Source organism: Phaethon lepturus, unplaced genomic scaffold (genome assembly GCF_000687285.1).
Source record: "Phaethon lepturus isolate BGI_N335 unplaced genomic scaffold, ASM68728v1 scaffold22770, whole genome shotgun sequence".
NCBI lineage: Eukaryota > Metazoa > Chordata > Aves > Phaethontiformes > Phaethontidae > Phaethon > Phaethon lepturus.
In genome coordinates, this window is record NW_010510127.1 from 14,703 (window position 1) to 27,729 (window position 13,027).

The 13,027-nt window shown below is 40.1% G+C and overlaps 1 protein-coding gene across 1 annotated transcript in view; it reads right to left on the reverse strand.

Annotated features, from left to right (window-relative positions):
- MYOM1 (myomesin 1) overlaps positions 1 to 13,027 on the reverse strand; it is a gene marked incomplete at its 3' end in the record, with an annotated part of 48,847 nt that overhangs the window by 12,043 nt on the left and 23,777 nt on the right. The window contains 7 exon segments of the mRNA XM_010296108.1: positions 2,011 to 2,185; positions 3,220 to 3,403; positions 4,923 to 5,047; positions 5,416 to 5,472; positions 7,066 to 7,265; positions 9,158 to 9,299; positions 12,790 to 12,951. Of these exon segments, the coding sequence (XP_010294410.1) occupies positions 2,011 to 2,185; positions 3,220 to 3,403; positions 4,923 to 5,047; positions 5,416 to 5,472; positions 7,066 to 7,265; positions 9,158 to 9,299; positions 12,790 to 12,951 (1,045 nt within the window).

The window sequence follows — 13,027 nt, forward strand, 5'->3', positions numbered from 1 at the left end:
AGACTACATAAGTGTTTGTGTTACCAGAGGTCTACCTCCTGCTAGTATATACAATCCATACTTCCTAATGGAAACAATGCAAAAATCTCCAGAGATAAGATCTATATTTGCTTGTGGAATATATTCATGACATAAGTAAAAGACACCTGTAGCACAAGTTCCTGTAATTCACTTCCAGTTGCAACTGAAAAATTGCGCTGTTCAAGAAAATTATAGGGCATCGTACAAGAGCTAAAAAAAATGTCCAATTTTTTATTTCACTTTCTTGCTTCTATACATGACACAATAATCTAAGCCAGCAAAGAACCTTTATTAGAATAGTTTTTCTACTGGATTACCTAATGATTGCATAAAAAACCTCATAAATTTTCTCTGGTGTCCACACTGAGAACACAAAGTTTCCCAAGACAGGAATAATTTCTTTCAGAAAAATTGTGGTTTGGAAATGTAAACATTTTATTTAAAACATTTATTTTTTAATAGGTATTTTAAATGTATTTTATTTCATGTTTCTTTTATTTTGTTCTACTTCATAATGTCATGTCTTGCTCTAAAAATGATGACATCATGCAATGATGTACGAAGCACATGTAATGTGGAAAACAAAATGTATTTCAAAATAAAAATTTTAGTTTGGGAAAAAAAAAGGAATCAAAATTTTCAGACCAGAATTTTTCCCTACCCATTCTACCAGACTTTTCCAAATAATTTGCTTTCACCAGGATGTGTACAGAAAACAAATTTCAAAAGATCAAAATATACTGCATAATGCAAAACATGAGCTACAGCGAATGCTTTGAGATTGACTCAAACAGAAAAGTCAAGAGTTAACAGACAGCCTGTGCCTGACTGCGTCATACATTATATCGCATTGACTAAAATGCAGTGATAGGAACCTAACTAGTGTTGTTACATCACAATATGTAGTAACTCAGAACAATATTTTTATTTCTATGGAGAATAAAGATCATGTTTTGTATTTTAAAATAAGCAAACAGGACAAAACTTCGCCAACACATGATGTAACCACAATATGAATCATAGAAGTATATGTGAAAGTATATAATATTTGCACACACAGCTGTTGCAATATGAATGCACAGAAGAATACTTAAAGGAGATTGTTGTGCTCATTTTCAAGCCAGTGGGGTTTTAGGTACTTTTGATATACTAAGCATTCACAATTTTCTAAACAACAAAGTTGGTCCAAGAGTATTTAGCAGAGACTTACTTACCGTAATAAGGGTTGTCATGAATAGCAATTACAAATAAGCATAATCAGTCATAACAAGCAGGGACTGCTTCTGGATTGACATCAACCCACTTGAGATCAAGTTCTGCAGTTCTTCAGACTCTGAAGATCACATCCTTATTCAGACAAAACTGAATCTGATTTAGCTTGCAAAGTTTTAAATCCTGATTATTTTTTCTGACTAGAGACTGAGATTCATGTCAGTAGGAAATGTGACTTTATACCCAATATTTAAGTGTTCATTAATATCTTGACAATTGCAAATGAAAGAGCAGTTAGAAAGTAATATTGTTAGCATGATATAGTCCACATTTCCTCCTGACATTTTAGATATACAGTCCAGAAATGTTTACAGCAGTTTTCCAAAACAAAGGACTTTGATTCCAAACATTATGCAGTTTAGTTTTCCACATTTGTAACTTCAGTCATTCCTCACTGTACTGCTTTTCATCAAACTGATAGACTGTACAATAGCTGAAACCAGTGAGCTGCTTCTCTTATCTTCACTAGCAATGTCCACATTTCCTCCCCCTTGACTAATTGTTTGTAATATAAGGTTGATTATAAACTCCTTTTGGAAAAGACTTACAGTTTGAAAGATGTTTTTACAACTGCTTATAAACTTCACCTGCAAGAGGGATTCCAGCCTGCTGGCTACCACAGAGCAATTAACTCTACTACTACTAATGGCTGGAAAGAACATATACCCAGTAAGTCAAAAACTAGTGACAATAATTTCCATGTTTTAAATCCATTACCTTGTGCCTTTCACTGGATTGTTGTTGCATGGTTCCCAATGACCAGATCCAACTACACTTGACTCAATGTAGTACCCAACCAGCTCCTTAGCATCTGGGGGCTCTGTCCAAGTGACAACAACTGAGGTATCTGTATTCCTAGTTGGCATAATACGCCCAGGAGCTTTGGGAATATCTGTGGGAGAGAAACAGAAATAAAGTCGTGACCAGCCTGTCAAAATTTACAACTAAAATAAGAGTGACATTCTGTTCTTGATTATTTTAGCACAACTAATACAGATTTAACCTTCCAAAACTCCTCTGATTTCAAGCAAGTAATCTGACACAGCAGGACAGGACCAGTAGTTTCAAGCTTTTGGTGGTGAGGTTCCTCACGTCTCCAATGCCTATGGTTATGAGTATTTCCTTCAAATTAGATTTAGTTTATTCCCTTGTGCTGAACATCTGCACCAGACATGATTTGGAGCTTTCTAAAAAGGAAAATGTGTTAGGTGCACTGAAGGATTTTGTGCCGCCCACAGAATAAGTCAGAAACAAATGCCTGTGTTAAGTAGTAAAATGCATCTAAAGTGTTTTTCAAGAAGAGCTGTTTTACTCGTCTTAAAGAATGTAGTTCATGTGCATCAAACTGTTCTGAGAATTCAACCAATATGAAATAAACAGAGACAATCTTGGAACTGGATTCAAATCTGCATTGCCATTTGGAAACATTGCTAATGTAGACATAGCTACTGATGCTTTACTGTGGTGAACGTCTTGGCTTTTCTTCCAGTGGAAATAGTCTCTGCATTCATGTAAGTATTAAATTCTTCACTTTTGTTTAATTTGGCAAACGACAAAGGTTGAACTCTGCTGATGTCTGGGCTTATTTTCAATAAAGACTCTAAGTAAAACAAAACATTTTTGTACTTCCTTGAGTTTTCATTTTCTTTCACTATTTGCAGCCTCTGCAGTTCTTTGGCATTGCTATTTGCGGATTAATTCCCTTGGTTTGCATCTGCCATTTGACAACACATTAAAGGTTCAACAATCAAACCAAAATTATTTTAGCTAAAGGGTACTGAATTTAGGAGTCAGCTAAAGAGTAGCTGACTACTCTTCATACTTGAATTAGTTACTGGGCAGCTATCTGTCTTCAGACAAAACAATTACATCACAAACTGAAAAGATACCATGCAGGTAATTTACTACATATGACCACACACTTACCAAGTTTGTTGTCCACCACAGTGGCTTCAGTTGCTTCTGACGGTTCACCAATACCAGCTGAATTGCAACAGCGAACTCGGAAGCAGTAGGATTTGCCTTCAGCCAAATCAAAAACTGCAAAGCGAGGAGACTTCACAGGGATCTCGGTGTTCACCCTTTGCCAGTCCTCTGTGCCGGCAACACACTGCAGTCAAACCCAGAAACCGCATTTGGAATAAAAGTCTCTGAAAGCTGAGTGTCTAACCGACAAGATTTTCTACCCGGACCACTAAATGCTTGTCTGCTATGGAGAACAGAGAGTCATGTTCCTTTTTTGGGCCTTTCTACAGGATGAGCGTATTTCAAAGCTTATGAATCAGTCAGATGTCCACCTACTCCAGAAAATGTACATTATCAAAGCTAAACTCCTCTCCACTGCAAGGAAGCGATGTTGTTATTAACTGCATCCAATTCTGGACCATTTTCAAAATAAGTCCTGCAGACATTCAACATCATCCGAAGAACAAAACTCTAACATTACCACATTGCTTCTAGATGCTATTGTGCTAATCCTGAGAATGCTTTTGGGGTGGCTTCCAGAATTAATCAGGAAATTACCTATATTTTCCAGAAAAAAATTAACATGTGCAATTAATGTTTTTATTACTGTGGCTAGAAGCTCTACATACCATGATCATTTATAACATTATTATTAGTGATTAATTTTTCCCCATGATTTACATTAAGGATAATTTCAAGTAATAGTTCTGGTTGCTGAGGGATTTAAAATTCTTAGGAAAACATTATCTGACTATTTAACATTAGTGCTCAGTACTCAGCATACAACAAGTTATTAAAAAGCTTTCTTATATGGAAACTCAAAAATCATATATTCACCCTCTCCAAGTCTGTTGCTAAGTGAAACTCATTTGTTTAGATCAAATTTTGTAACAGAGATGAAAAACACATAATGAGAAGATACTTATGTCTCCCAGGATGACAACTCTAGACTGACAGGGAAAAGCATTGATAAAAAAGTTTGTGAGCCATGAGATACAAGTGAAAACGGTGATGGTGTGAAGAATTTTCTAGGCTAGCAGCCATGCAAAAAACATCTCAAAAAAGCAGGACACTGACATTAAAACTGATTTTGTTCTAGAAAAGAAATTTTTTTATGTTTGTTGAGTTGGTGAAGCAAATGGAAAGTTAATGTAGAAGATAAATATGAAAAGGCAACAGGAAGAGAAAATGCTGATGCCAAGAAACTCTTGCAGAATGCCTCCATCCAAAATGTTAATAATCTGTCCCACCAAACGAGTTTCATTTATACAGATTTTATTTTATATATATGTATATATTAATATATATTTATACACATATCATATATATAATTTACTTTTTTTTAAAAGCATGTGACTTTGCTCTGTGCTTTCTCATTATAGACGAAGTTTGTCAGGTTGTGTACTCCAGGTTTGGTCAATGACACAATTCATAAAAGGATATTACAGTGTGTGACACATTCTGCATCTACTTTCCTATTTCTCATCTTTCTTTTCTTCCTAGTTGATCTTAATCTACAGTAACATTTATCTTGATGAAGTTCTAGTCCTGGCCCTAGTTTGAAAGCCTCAGGTGGAAATTAAAGTTAACTAAAAGTCCAGAAGAGATGGCAAGACAAATGTGAGAGAGTACCACAACATGATTCTGATTTTGTCCAATTTTACCTTTTCCACAAAGTACATGATACCCTCATGGCCCCGCTGTCCAGGAGGTTTCCAGCTAAGCACAACATAGTTCTTGGTGGCTTCAATAACTTGGAGGTCTGTAGGTGGACCAGGAACAACACCCTCTGAAGAACAGGGGAGAAGAATAGGAAAGGGAATTGGGATTTAATTCCTTCATATTTGTATCAGAATTAGTGCCATAATTAAAATATAGAAGTATTAATATAACTTAGCACCTGATTTTTTTTTAAATGTAGAGTTAAAAGTCTTCTAAATATTTAAATGTCCTTCTTTTAACTCTAATCATGTTTATTTGTTAGGTGCTGAATAATGAAACCTCACCTTAACCAAGTTGGGAGTTATTCAAGGTCAAGTGACTCTCAGAACAACGAACTTTGGGTGTGTGCCAAAGTCCACTGAACCCACTGGGAGTTTTCGTAATTACTCACCCAGCTTCACATTGGACTTTTGTAAGCAAAAGGGATGTGTTTACCTGCAGGTTCTTCCTCAGTGACAATAATCTGTCCAGTCCAGGGAGCAGAAGGGTGACCTGAAATAAATGTCAGAGGTGTCACAGAAATGGGAGACTTCAGGAACTTTAGAAGTAATGAGAAAACTTGCTCTTTTGTAGTTCAAAACTAACATTTGCAAGATTCACGTGAGCTCCGTTTTTGGTTACTGCTGTGACTGTTGCTCATGTAGCAAGCTAGTAACCCAAGCTAGTTGTAGGCTGACCAGCTTGAATATTGACAGCAGCTCAGCAATCAATATAGCTAGAAAATTTAATCCACTGAAACATGCATTCCCTCCTGAAACGTCACTAAAGTCACCTAGGTGACAAGCAGAGGTATTTGGCTCACTCAGCTCGTCGTTTTCAGAGAATTAACTGTGTTATTTTCCATAGTCTATTCATTTGGGTTAACAGCTCACTGATTAGAGGAACAGCCAAATTCCTGCAGGCTGCTTTTTGTCTCTTTTTAACCACTTTCCCTCACAGTACCAGCTTTCAAATCATGGGTCACAGTCACAAAACAGAAATGGCTCAGCCTGACTCAACATACCCACTTGATATGATTTAGGTGGCTCTCTCAGCGCCTCTACGTTAGCACGTTATTGTAGTTATAGCATTCAGCCATCAGCCAGGTCAATGCAATTTCAGAGATTATTTTTTGCAAATGCTGTTCTCCACCTCCAGGTGTGTTACCTTATGTTGGCTGATCTGGTTTGGAGACGTGAGCAGAGAGGGAGCGGGTGGGGAGAAAAGAGGATCATGAGGGACGAGAGGAAGAGATACAACGGGAACAGGCCACCGAGACCAGACTTCATCTCCTGAGACAGCTTCCACACTTCCCAGTGAAAAGAAGAGGCCTCCTCCAGGCTTCAGCTTTCACATGTCTGTCTGAGCACAATGTTTCCTGGCAGTGCCAAACCTCCTTCCTCTGGCCTTCTGGTTTTATTTTGAATGGGAACCTGGATCATCTGACTGCAGTCTGTAGCTTGCAGCATTATATATAAGCTGGGACCGTGAGAGCCCTGTAGCTTTGCATACAATATCCCTTCACACTGGGCCATTTCAAATAGTAAAACTTCAGAAAAAAGCAGAAATAATTGGATTTTAGGCATATGATTTTGGCATGTGGGTAGAGAGGGGGATTTTGAAGCAAACTTCAGTTAAAATCCTCAGCAAAGCCTTTTTGTCTAGGGCATTTCCAGGCCTCAGGAAACGTATCCTTGGCTTGGAAAACATTAACTTTAAAACAGAGAGCTTAGAATCTTTTGGGCTACCCTGGTATTGTGCTGAAGTTACTGCAAGACTTTGACCATCACATGAACACAGAACCGGCCACCCTTGCCTCTGGCACCGAGAGAGACTACGCACAGGATCTGATCAGCATTTTTGTTGGCTGAACAACAGCAAGTCTGTTCGGGCAATTAGCCAAAGCCGTCTGAGCAGATAGAGCACCTTGTGCAGAGACCACCGAGATGATTTCTGCTTGGCAAAGCGGTCTCCAAAGGATATTTTGTTTTTGCATTGCTCCCTCTAGTGGGATTTCGAAGGCTTACGTGTAGGTAACCAGACTCTTTTTTGACCGAGTTGTGACTTCTTAAACCTCTCAGGCAACCTGCAGAAAGCACAGCTTACCTCTAAGCCTGGCTCTGTCAGCAGGGTCCAGAGCAGCCACGGGCTCTGACACTCGGGATGGGCGGCTAATGCCGGCTTTGTTCACAGCTCGGACTCGGAAAACGTAGGAGCGGCCTTCGATCAGACCAGTGACGGGAAAACGAGCAAACTTCACGGGAGTCTCATTGCACTGGGTCCAGTGGGTGGTGCCAACCTCACACCTGAAAATACAAACAGCAAGAGCAGTGCTGGGAAGGGGGGGAAAAATGCGAAGTCGGGGCACTCACCCCCCTTTACAGCTTCACCATCTGTTCGCGTTCACCGGCTGGACCATACCAGTTTCCTCAGCAGCGTTATATACTGGTGACATCAAAGCAGCTGCACCAAGGCGTCAGGGCTGAAGTACTGTCTGGGCACGCACTAAATCCCCCACAGCTGCGCTCCTTCTTTCCTGAACGGAGGAAGGGACACCAGCAGGACTCACTTCGCTGTTTAAGCCCTGCAAAGTATGCTGCAGGATGCCTAGGGAGTGTCAGATTTAGCATGCTTGAAGGGACGTGAAATACATGTATCCTCTGCAGTTGCCAGAAGGCAACGAGTTCATCTGTCATGCACAGTGCTCCACTGTACATCCCGCAAAACGATGGGCTTCATGGGGCATGGAGGCCTCCGTCGTGAGTTCTGTGACCAGCCCCGCGTACAGTTGGCTGTGAACGGGGTTGGAGTTGGGCTCTTGGCCGGACCCTTGCTGCAAACGCCGCTGGGGCTGCCAAGGGAGCCTGCGGTGCAGTGGCTGCAGTCACGGCCACGACAAGACCCGGCAGGGTGGTGTCGGTCCCATCGCTGCTAAGCCTCGCACCTTGGCAGGAGGATGGTTTCTGGCAGAAGAAAAGAGATAACCCGCAGCAGGGAGGGACCGCAGTGACTTTGTCTCAGGGAGCCAGGAGGAGCCTGTGGGGATGGCTTCCCAGATTCCAGCAACATGGTTGACAGGAACATGAACTAGCAACTGGGAAAGACTTTTTATTGGTGCTGAGATATCTGCCAACGCAGATGTTACAGTGCCTACCCAGATCCTGTGGTACACGTGAGCATCTCTTCTGGGAATTGTTACCTCTCACTCGGGGTGGTTTTGTGGTTCTTGTTTCTGCTTGGGGTGAAGGATGCCCAAGCTTCACCTCCAACGTTAGCACAAACCAGTGCTGCTGCCTTGGGTGACCTGCTCACTCAAGTATTCAGGCAGATAGGGGCTACCCTGGCTGAATATTTGGGTGCCCAAATACCTTCGGTGGGATCAAATACTGGAGAGCAGTAACAAAGCTTTGAACTTGGGAGCAAATGTAGAATAAAGGAGGTGAACACATGAGAAAAAGGAAAATGCCATTTGTCTTGCAGTTACTCTCAGTGCTAACATCCCTCAGTAGCCTAGTTTTAAAATGAGACATTATTTTTCAGAGCTTAGTCCTGCCTTCTGTTTAGGATTTTTCAATGAATGTTAAAGAGCTGTAACTCAGATCTAGCACTACCTAGTTACAGCAGCAACTGACACTCATAAGTTATCAAACCAGTAAAATTATATTCAAATTAAATGTACTGACATTAGATTTGTTTTACAAAGTAATGCCCTCCTTTTATACATATATAATTTATGTATATACAATGGCATAATATAGTGAGATACTTACAAAATATAAGTTTGGGATTTTTTTACATGCATCTGAATATGCTTACAGGAACTCCATGTTACTGATGATGTATTCTGTTACCGAAATTCAAACAAATATTACCAGCTCTGCAGATCGTTGCAAGTCTCCAAATACTGACTGGATTTCCTAAATCCTGAGCCTCTGCAGTCTTGCCACTGTGTGATGCATTCAGTTTTCATATTTTGAAAAAATATTTCCAACTATTATTGTTCCAGAGAAAAACACATACATATAATCTACATATGACCTACATATGAACAACAGCGCATAAAAGAAATGCAAGTCCCTTTGAGATAATATATAAAATAACAAGTGACCATTTTATCTCATGCTTTTAAATGTGCTTCTAGGTTTTTGAGTTAGAATGCGCAGAAAAATGAATTCTCCAGTCCAGCGTGCTCACTGACCTGTCAATGAAATATCCGAGAATGGAGTTTCCTCCATCGACAGCGGGCTGCTTCCAGGAGACAATGACATAATCTTTGTTGGCATCTAAGCACTGCACGTCCAGTGGTGCGCCAGGGGCTCCGGGGATTTCAGCATCAGCATCTATGAGGATGGAGACATATGTTTCCAGATGTGAACCACAGTTCTTTCCCAGTTATTAATCTTTAGGACTAAACTCTGTTCCTACTGAGACAAAAAAAGGAAGTTCCACCACTGGCTTCAAAAAGTATTTGGTTTTATATCGCCAGTGTTTTTCTAGGTTTTGGGTTTCCGTTTGTCACATTTAAAAATGCTTAGTATGTTACAGCATACTGTAAATGTAATTCACCTAGGCATTTTAAATAAAATTACTAATATGCATTCTGGTTAGGTAGCTGCCAGAGACACAGCTGAACTAAAAACTTGGCAGACTATATATTTACCTGCTATTCTACATAAGACAAGAGACTGATATCTTGCCTTACAGCCAGGCAATAGCTCAATCAAAAGCATTCACCCATTGGGTATACAACACTGAATTAAATTTCTTATCACCACACAGAATCCTTCATTGTTTGGTTTTGGTTAGCTATGAACCATAAAGGTATTAAAACCTTTTGAACTTTAATTATATTACACATACGTTATTATTGTGGAATATAATTTATCACAGAATTCTGTGATTCTGTGATATAACCTTCATAAGGATGAGCATATTGTTCCTTTCAAGTGTTTATCAAAAATCTGGGACTGCTGGTGTCAAAGGGCCTTGACTTCAGCATCTGGACATATCTAAAGCTTTAAAACACAGAGCACAGTGCTGGGAATTTTGCTGTTTACACAGAGTCTGATTTCTGAGATGGGGTAATTTTCACGTAGAGAAAAATAACCTTTGCAGGAAGATTGTATGAAAGACTTTCAAAAAAGAGAGGTTGTTTCTCTGCAGAATAACATCAATTTGTAAAATTACATGTAGCATTTTTCAAGCCCACTACTTCAAAAGAAGACCTGCCTTAGACAATAAAGATGTATATACCTGAAGAAAAAAATATTTTGCTAATAAATGTTATTCATACATTCCATCTAAACCCCAGACTTCTTTAAAAGGTTTGATGTTTCAAGGCACTACAGGATTTTGTATTACAATATACAGTAATCCCTATTTTTTATGCTTTTGGCTTTCAGAAAAAAAATGCCTTATAAGAGTATTTAGCATGCTTCGTTAAGTAAAACAGTAGTCTCCAGGAAAAAAAAAAAAACACACACTTTATACTGTGTCTTCTCTTATAGGCAGAGTAGCATCACATGGAGCTTTTGAAGCTGCGCCAAACTTACTCAGTCCAGGTTCTAATTACAGCTAACTCAATGCATTTTTAAAACAATAATGTACAGAGTAAGCAATCCAGTTAATATAACAAAATAACATTAAAAGTAATAACAATATGTCTACAGGTACAAAAGGTTTTAATTGCCCATATTTGCCACTTGACGGAACATGAGACACCACGTTTTTTTTCCAAGGCAAACTGGGAAGTAGCTGGGAGAGCCGGCACTGCTGATCAGCCCCAGCAAGGCTACGATTTCGTCCCTGACGGCTTGCTGGCAAATGCTGACCCGTACCTGCAGCAGAAGGGTCACACACGCTCTCTAAGCCCGTCTAAAGACCTGATGTTGTGAGCCTGAGCAGCGCATTGCTCACTTCCACGGATACACAGGGGTTTCTACCTGTGACACAGAAAGACAACTGCTCGTGCTATACAACACGTATAGCAAATTTGCCTACAATTTAGGAGGAGCAGTGAATATACTAGCCTACTGAGACTGTGGGCACCATTTAAGTAGGAATATAGAATATGATTAATCTAATTAGGATTTGTCAAACACACCAATTGGCTAGAAAGATACTCTGATGAAAGGGCTAGTGGGTTCACAGTCAGGACATACCTGCGTTGCTAGATGTAACAGGAACGAGGGCGATTATTTATATGGCAGCACAATTTCATACAAAGCAAGAAAGACAAGTTCTATTCCTTGTCACAGATGCTCATTTCTGTAGACTCTTTTTTCAGGTGATGAAAGCATCTGCTTCAGTCATATTTTTTGAGCAGGCTGTTATCTCACACAGCTCTGCTGAACTTGGCAACACGGTGCCATTCTGGGCACGGTCTCAGAGCCAAGAATTTCCAGAGCCTTTTGAATTAGCATTACATACTTCAGCTGCTTTTAGCAGCTGGAACAGATATAGGATCAGCACGTAACCTGATAACCATGACTCCTTTTAAATAAATATTTCCCTAGTAGAAAATCAAGGAAGACTTTCATGGTACAAGCAAAAAACACTCAGAGAATTAACATTTTAATTCTACATTTCAGTTACAAAGTCAGCTTTGCTGCTTTACTTTGCAGAATCACAGAACAGCTGAGATTGGTAGACAACTCCAGAAATTGTGTAGTCCAACCCCTGGCTCAAAGCAGGATCAGCTAAAGCTGGTTGCCTAGGACCATGTTGAATCTGGTTTTGGGTATATCCAAGGATGGAAACTCCACAGCCTGTCTGGTTAATGTGTTCTAGTGTTCCACCACCCTTACAGTAAAAAAAGTGCTTTCTTATGGTTAAATGGGCTTTCCTGTATTTTAATTTGTGTCCATTGCCTCTTGTCCTGGCACCGGGTACCACTGAAAAGAGCCTGGCTCTGTCTTCTTTACTCCTCTCCATCAGGTATTTGTACCCATGGATAAATTCCCCCTAAGTCCTCTCTTCAGCCCTCAGGCTGAACAGCTCCACCTCTCGCACCCTTTCCTCATATGAGAGATGCTCCAAGTCTTTAATCATCTTCACAGCCCTTCACTAAACTCCAGTGAGTCCATGTCTCTCTTGTACTAGGAAGCCCAGGACAGGACCCAGCATTCCAGATGAGTCTCACCAGTGCTGAGCAGAGAGGAAGGACCACTTCCTCAACCTGCTGGCAATGTTCTTCCTAATGCAGCCCAGGATGCCTCTGTCCTTCTTTGTGACAAGTGCACATTGCTGTCTCATGTTCACCTTGGTGTCCACCAGGACCCCCAGGGTCTTTTCTGAAAATTGGCTTTTCAGCCAGTCAGCCCCCAGTCTGTACTGGTGCATGAGGTTATTCTTCCCCAGGTGTAGACCTTTGCATTTCTCTTCCACTGTATTTTTTCCTGCATTGTGCGTTGGAGAGAACCCCTCAAATAGTGCACAAAATCTGGATCAAAACAGTGGAGTTTAGCTAGCAGTAAAACGGTTACAAAAATACATTTTTAAGTTATTATGTAGATTTTTCCTCTTTATGGCTTATGTTCAGTACTCTTCTGAGGCTGAAATTGAGAGAGAGTAGTGAAGTTACATCAATACCCTAAATTTCCTCCTCAGAATGCCAATGTGGTTTAGAAGTCTTCTAGCACATGACACCAAAGCTTGAGGCACGTGTTCAATTTTTCCAAAGATAACAGTTGGAAGCTATATTGAATCTATTAACAGAAAATAATTATTCTCTTTTTTATTGGAAAAAAAGGACCTAAAATGGCTGAGACTGATTTTGCCAGCCTTTTCCTAATTTCTCTAGCGAGTTTCGTTCACGAGACAATATCCTACCTCGAACAAAGACATAACTGCTGTACTCTTCATAGTAGTCTCCCATCACCACTCGTAGAGTGTAAAGACCTTCATCTTCCTTGTTTGCATGAGTCAGTGTTAACGAAGCTCGCTCCCCACTCCAGTGCATCTGGACCCATTTGGATGGTGTAATAAGAACACCTAGAAATTAGAGAATTTCATGATGAGAACTAGTTGGATCTACTGAGGAATAGATTCTGAATATGGGGAATAGATA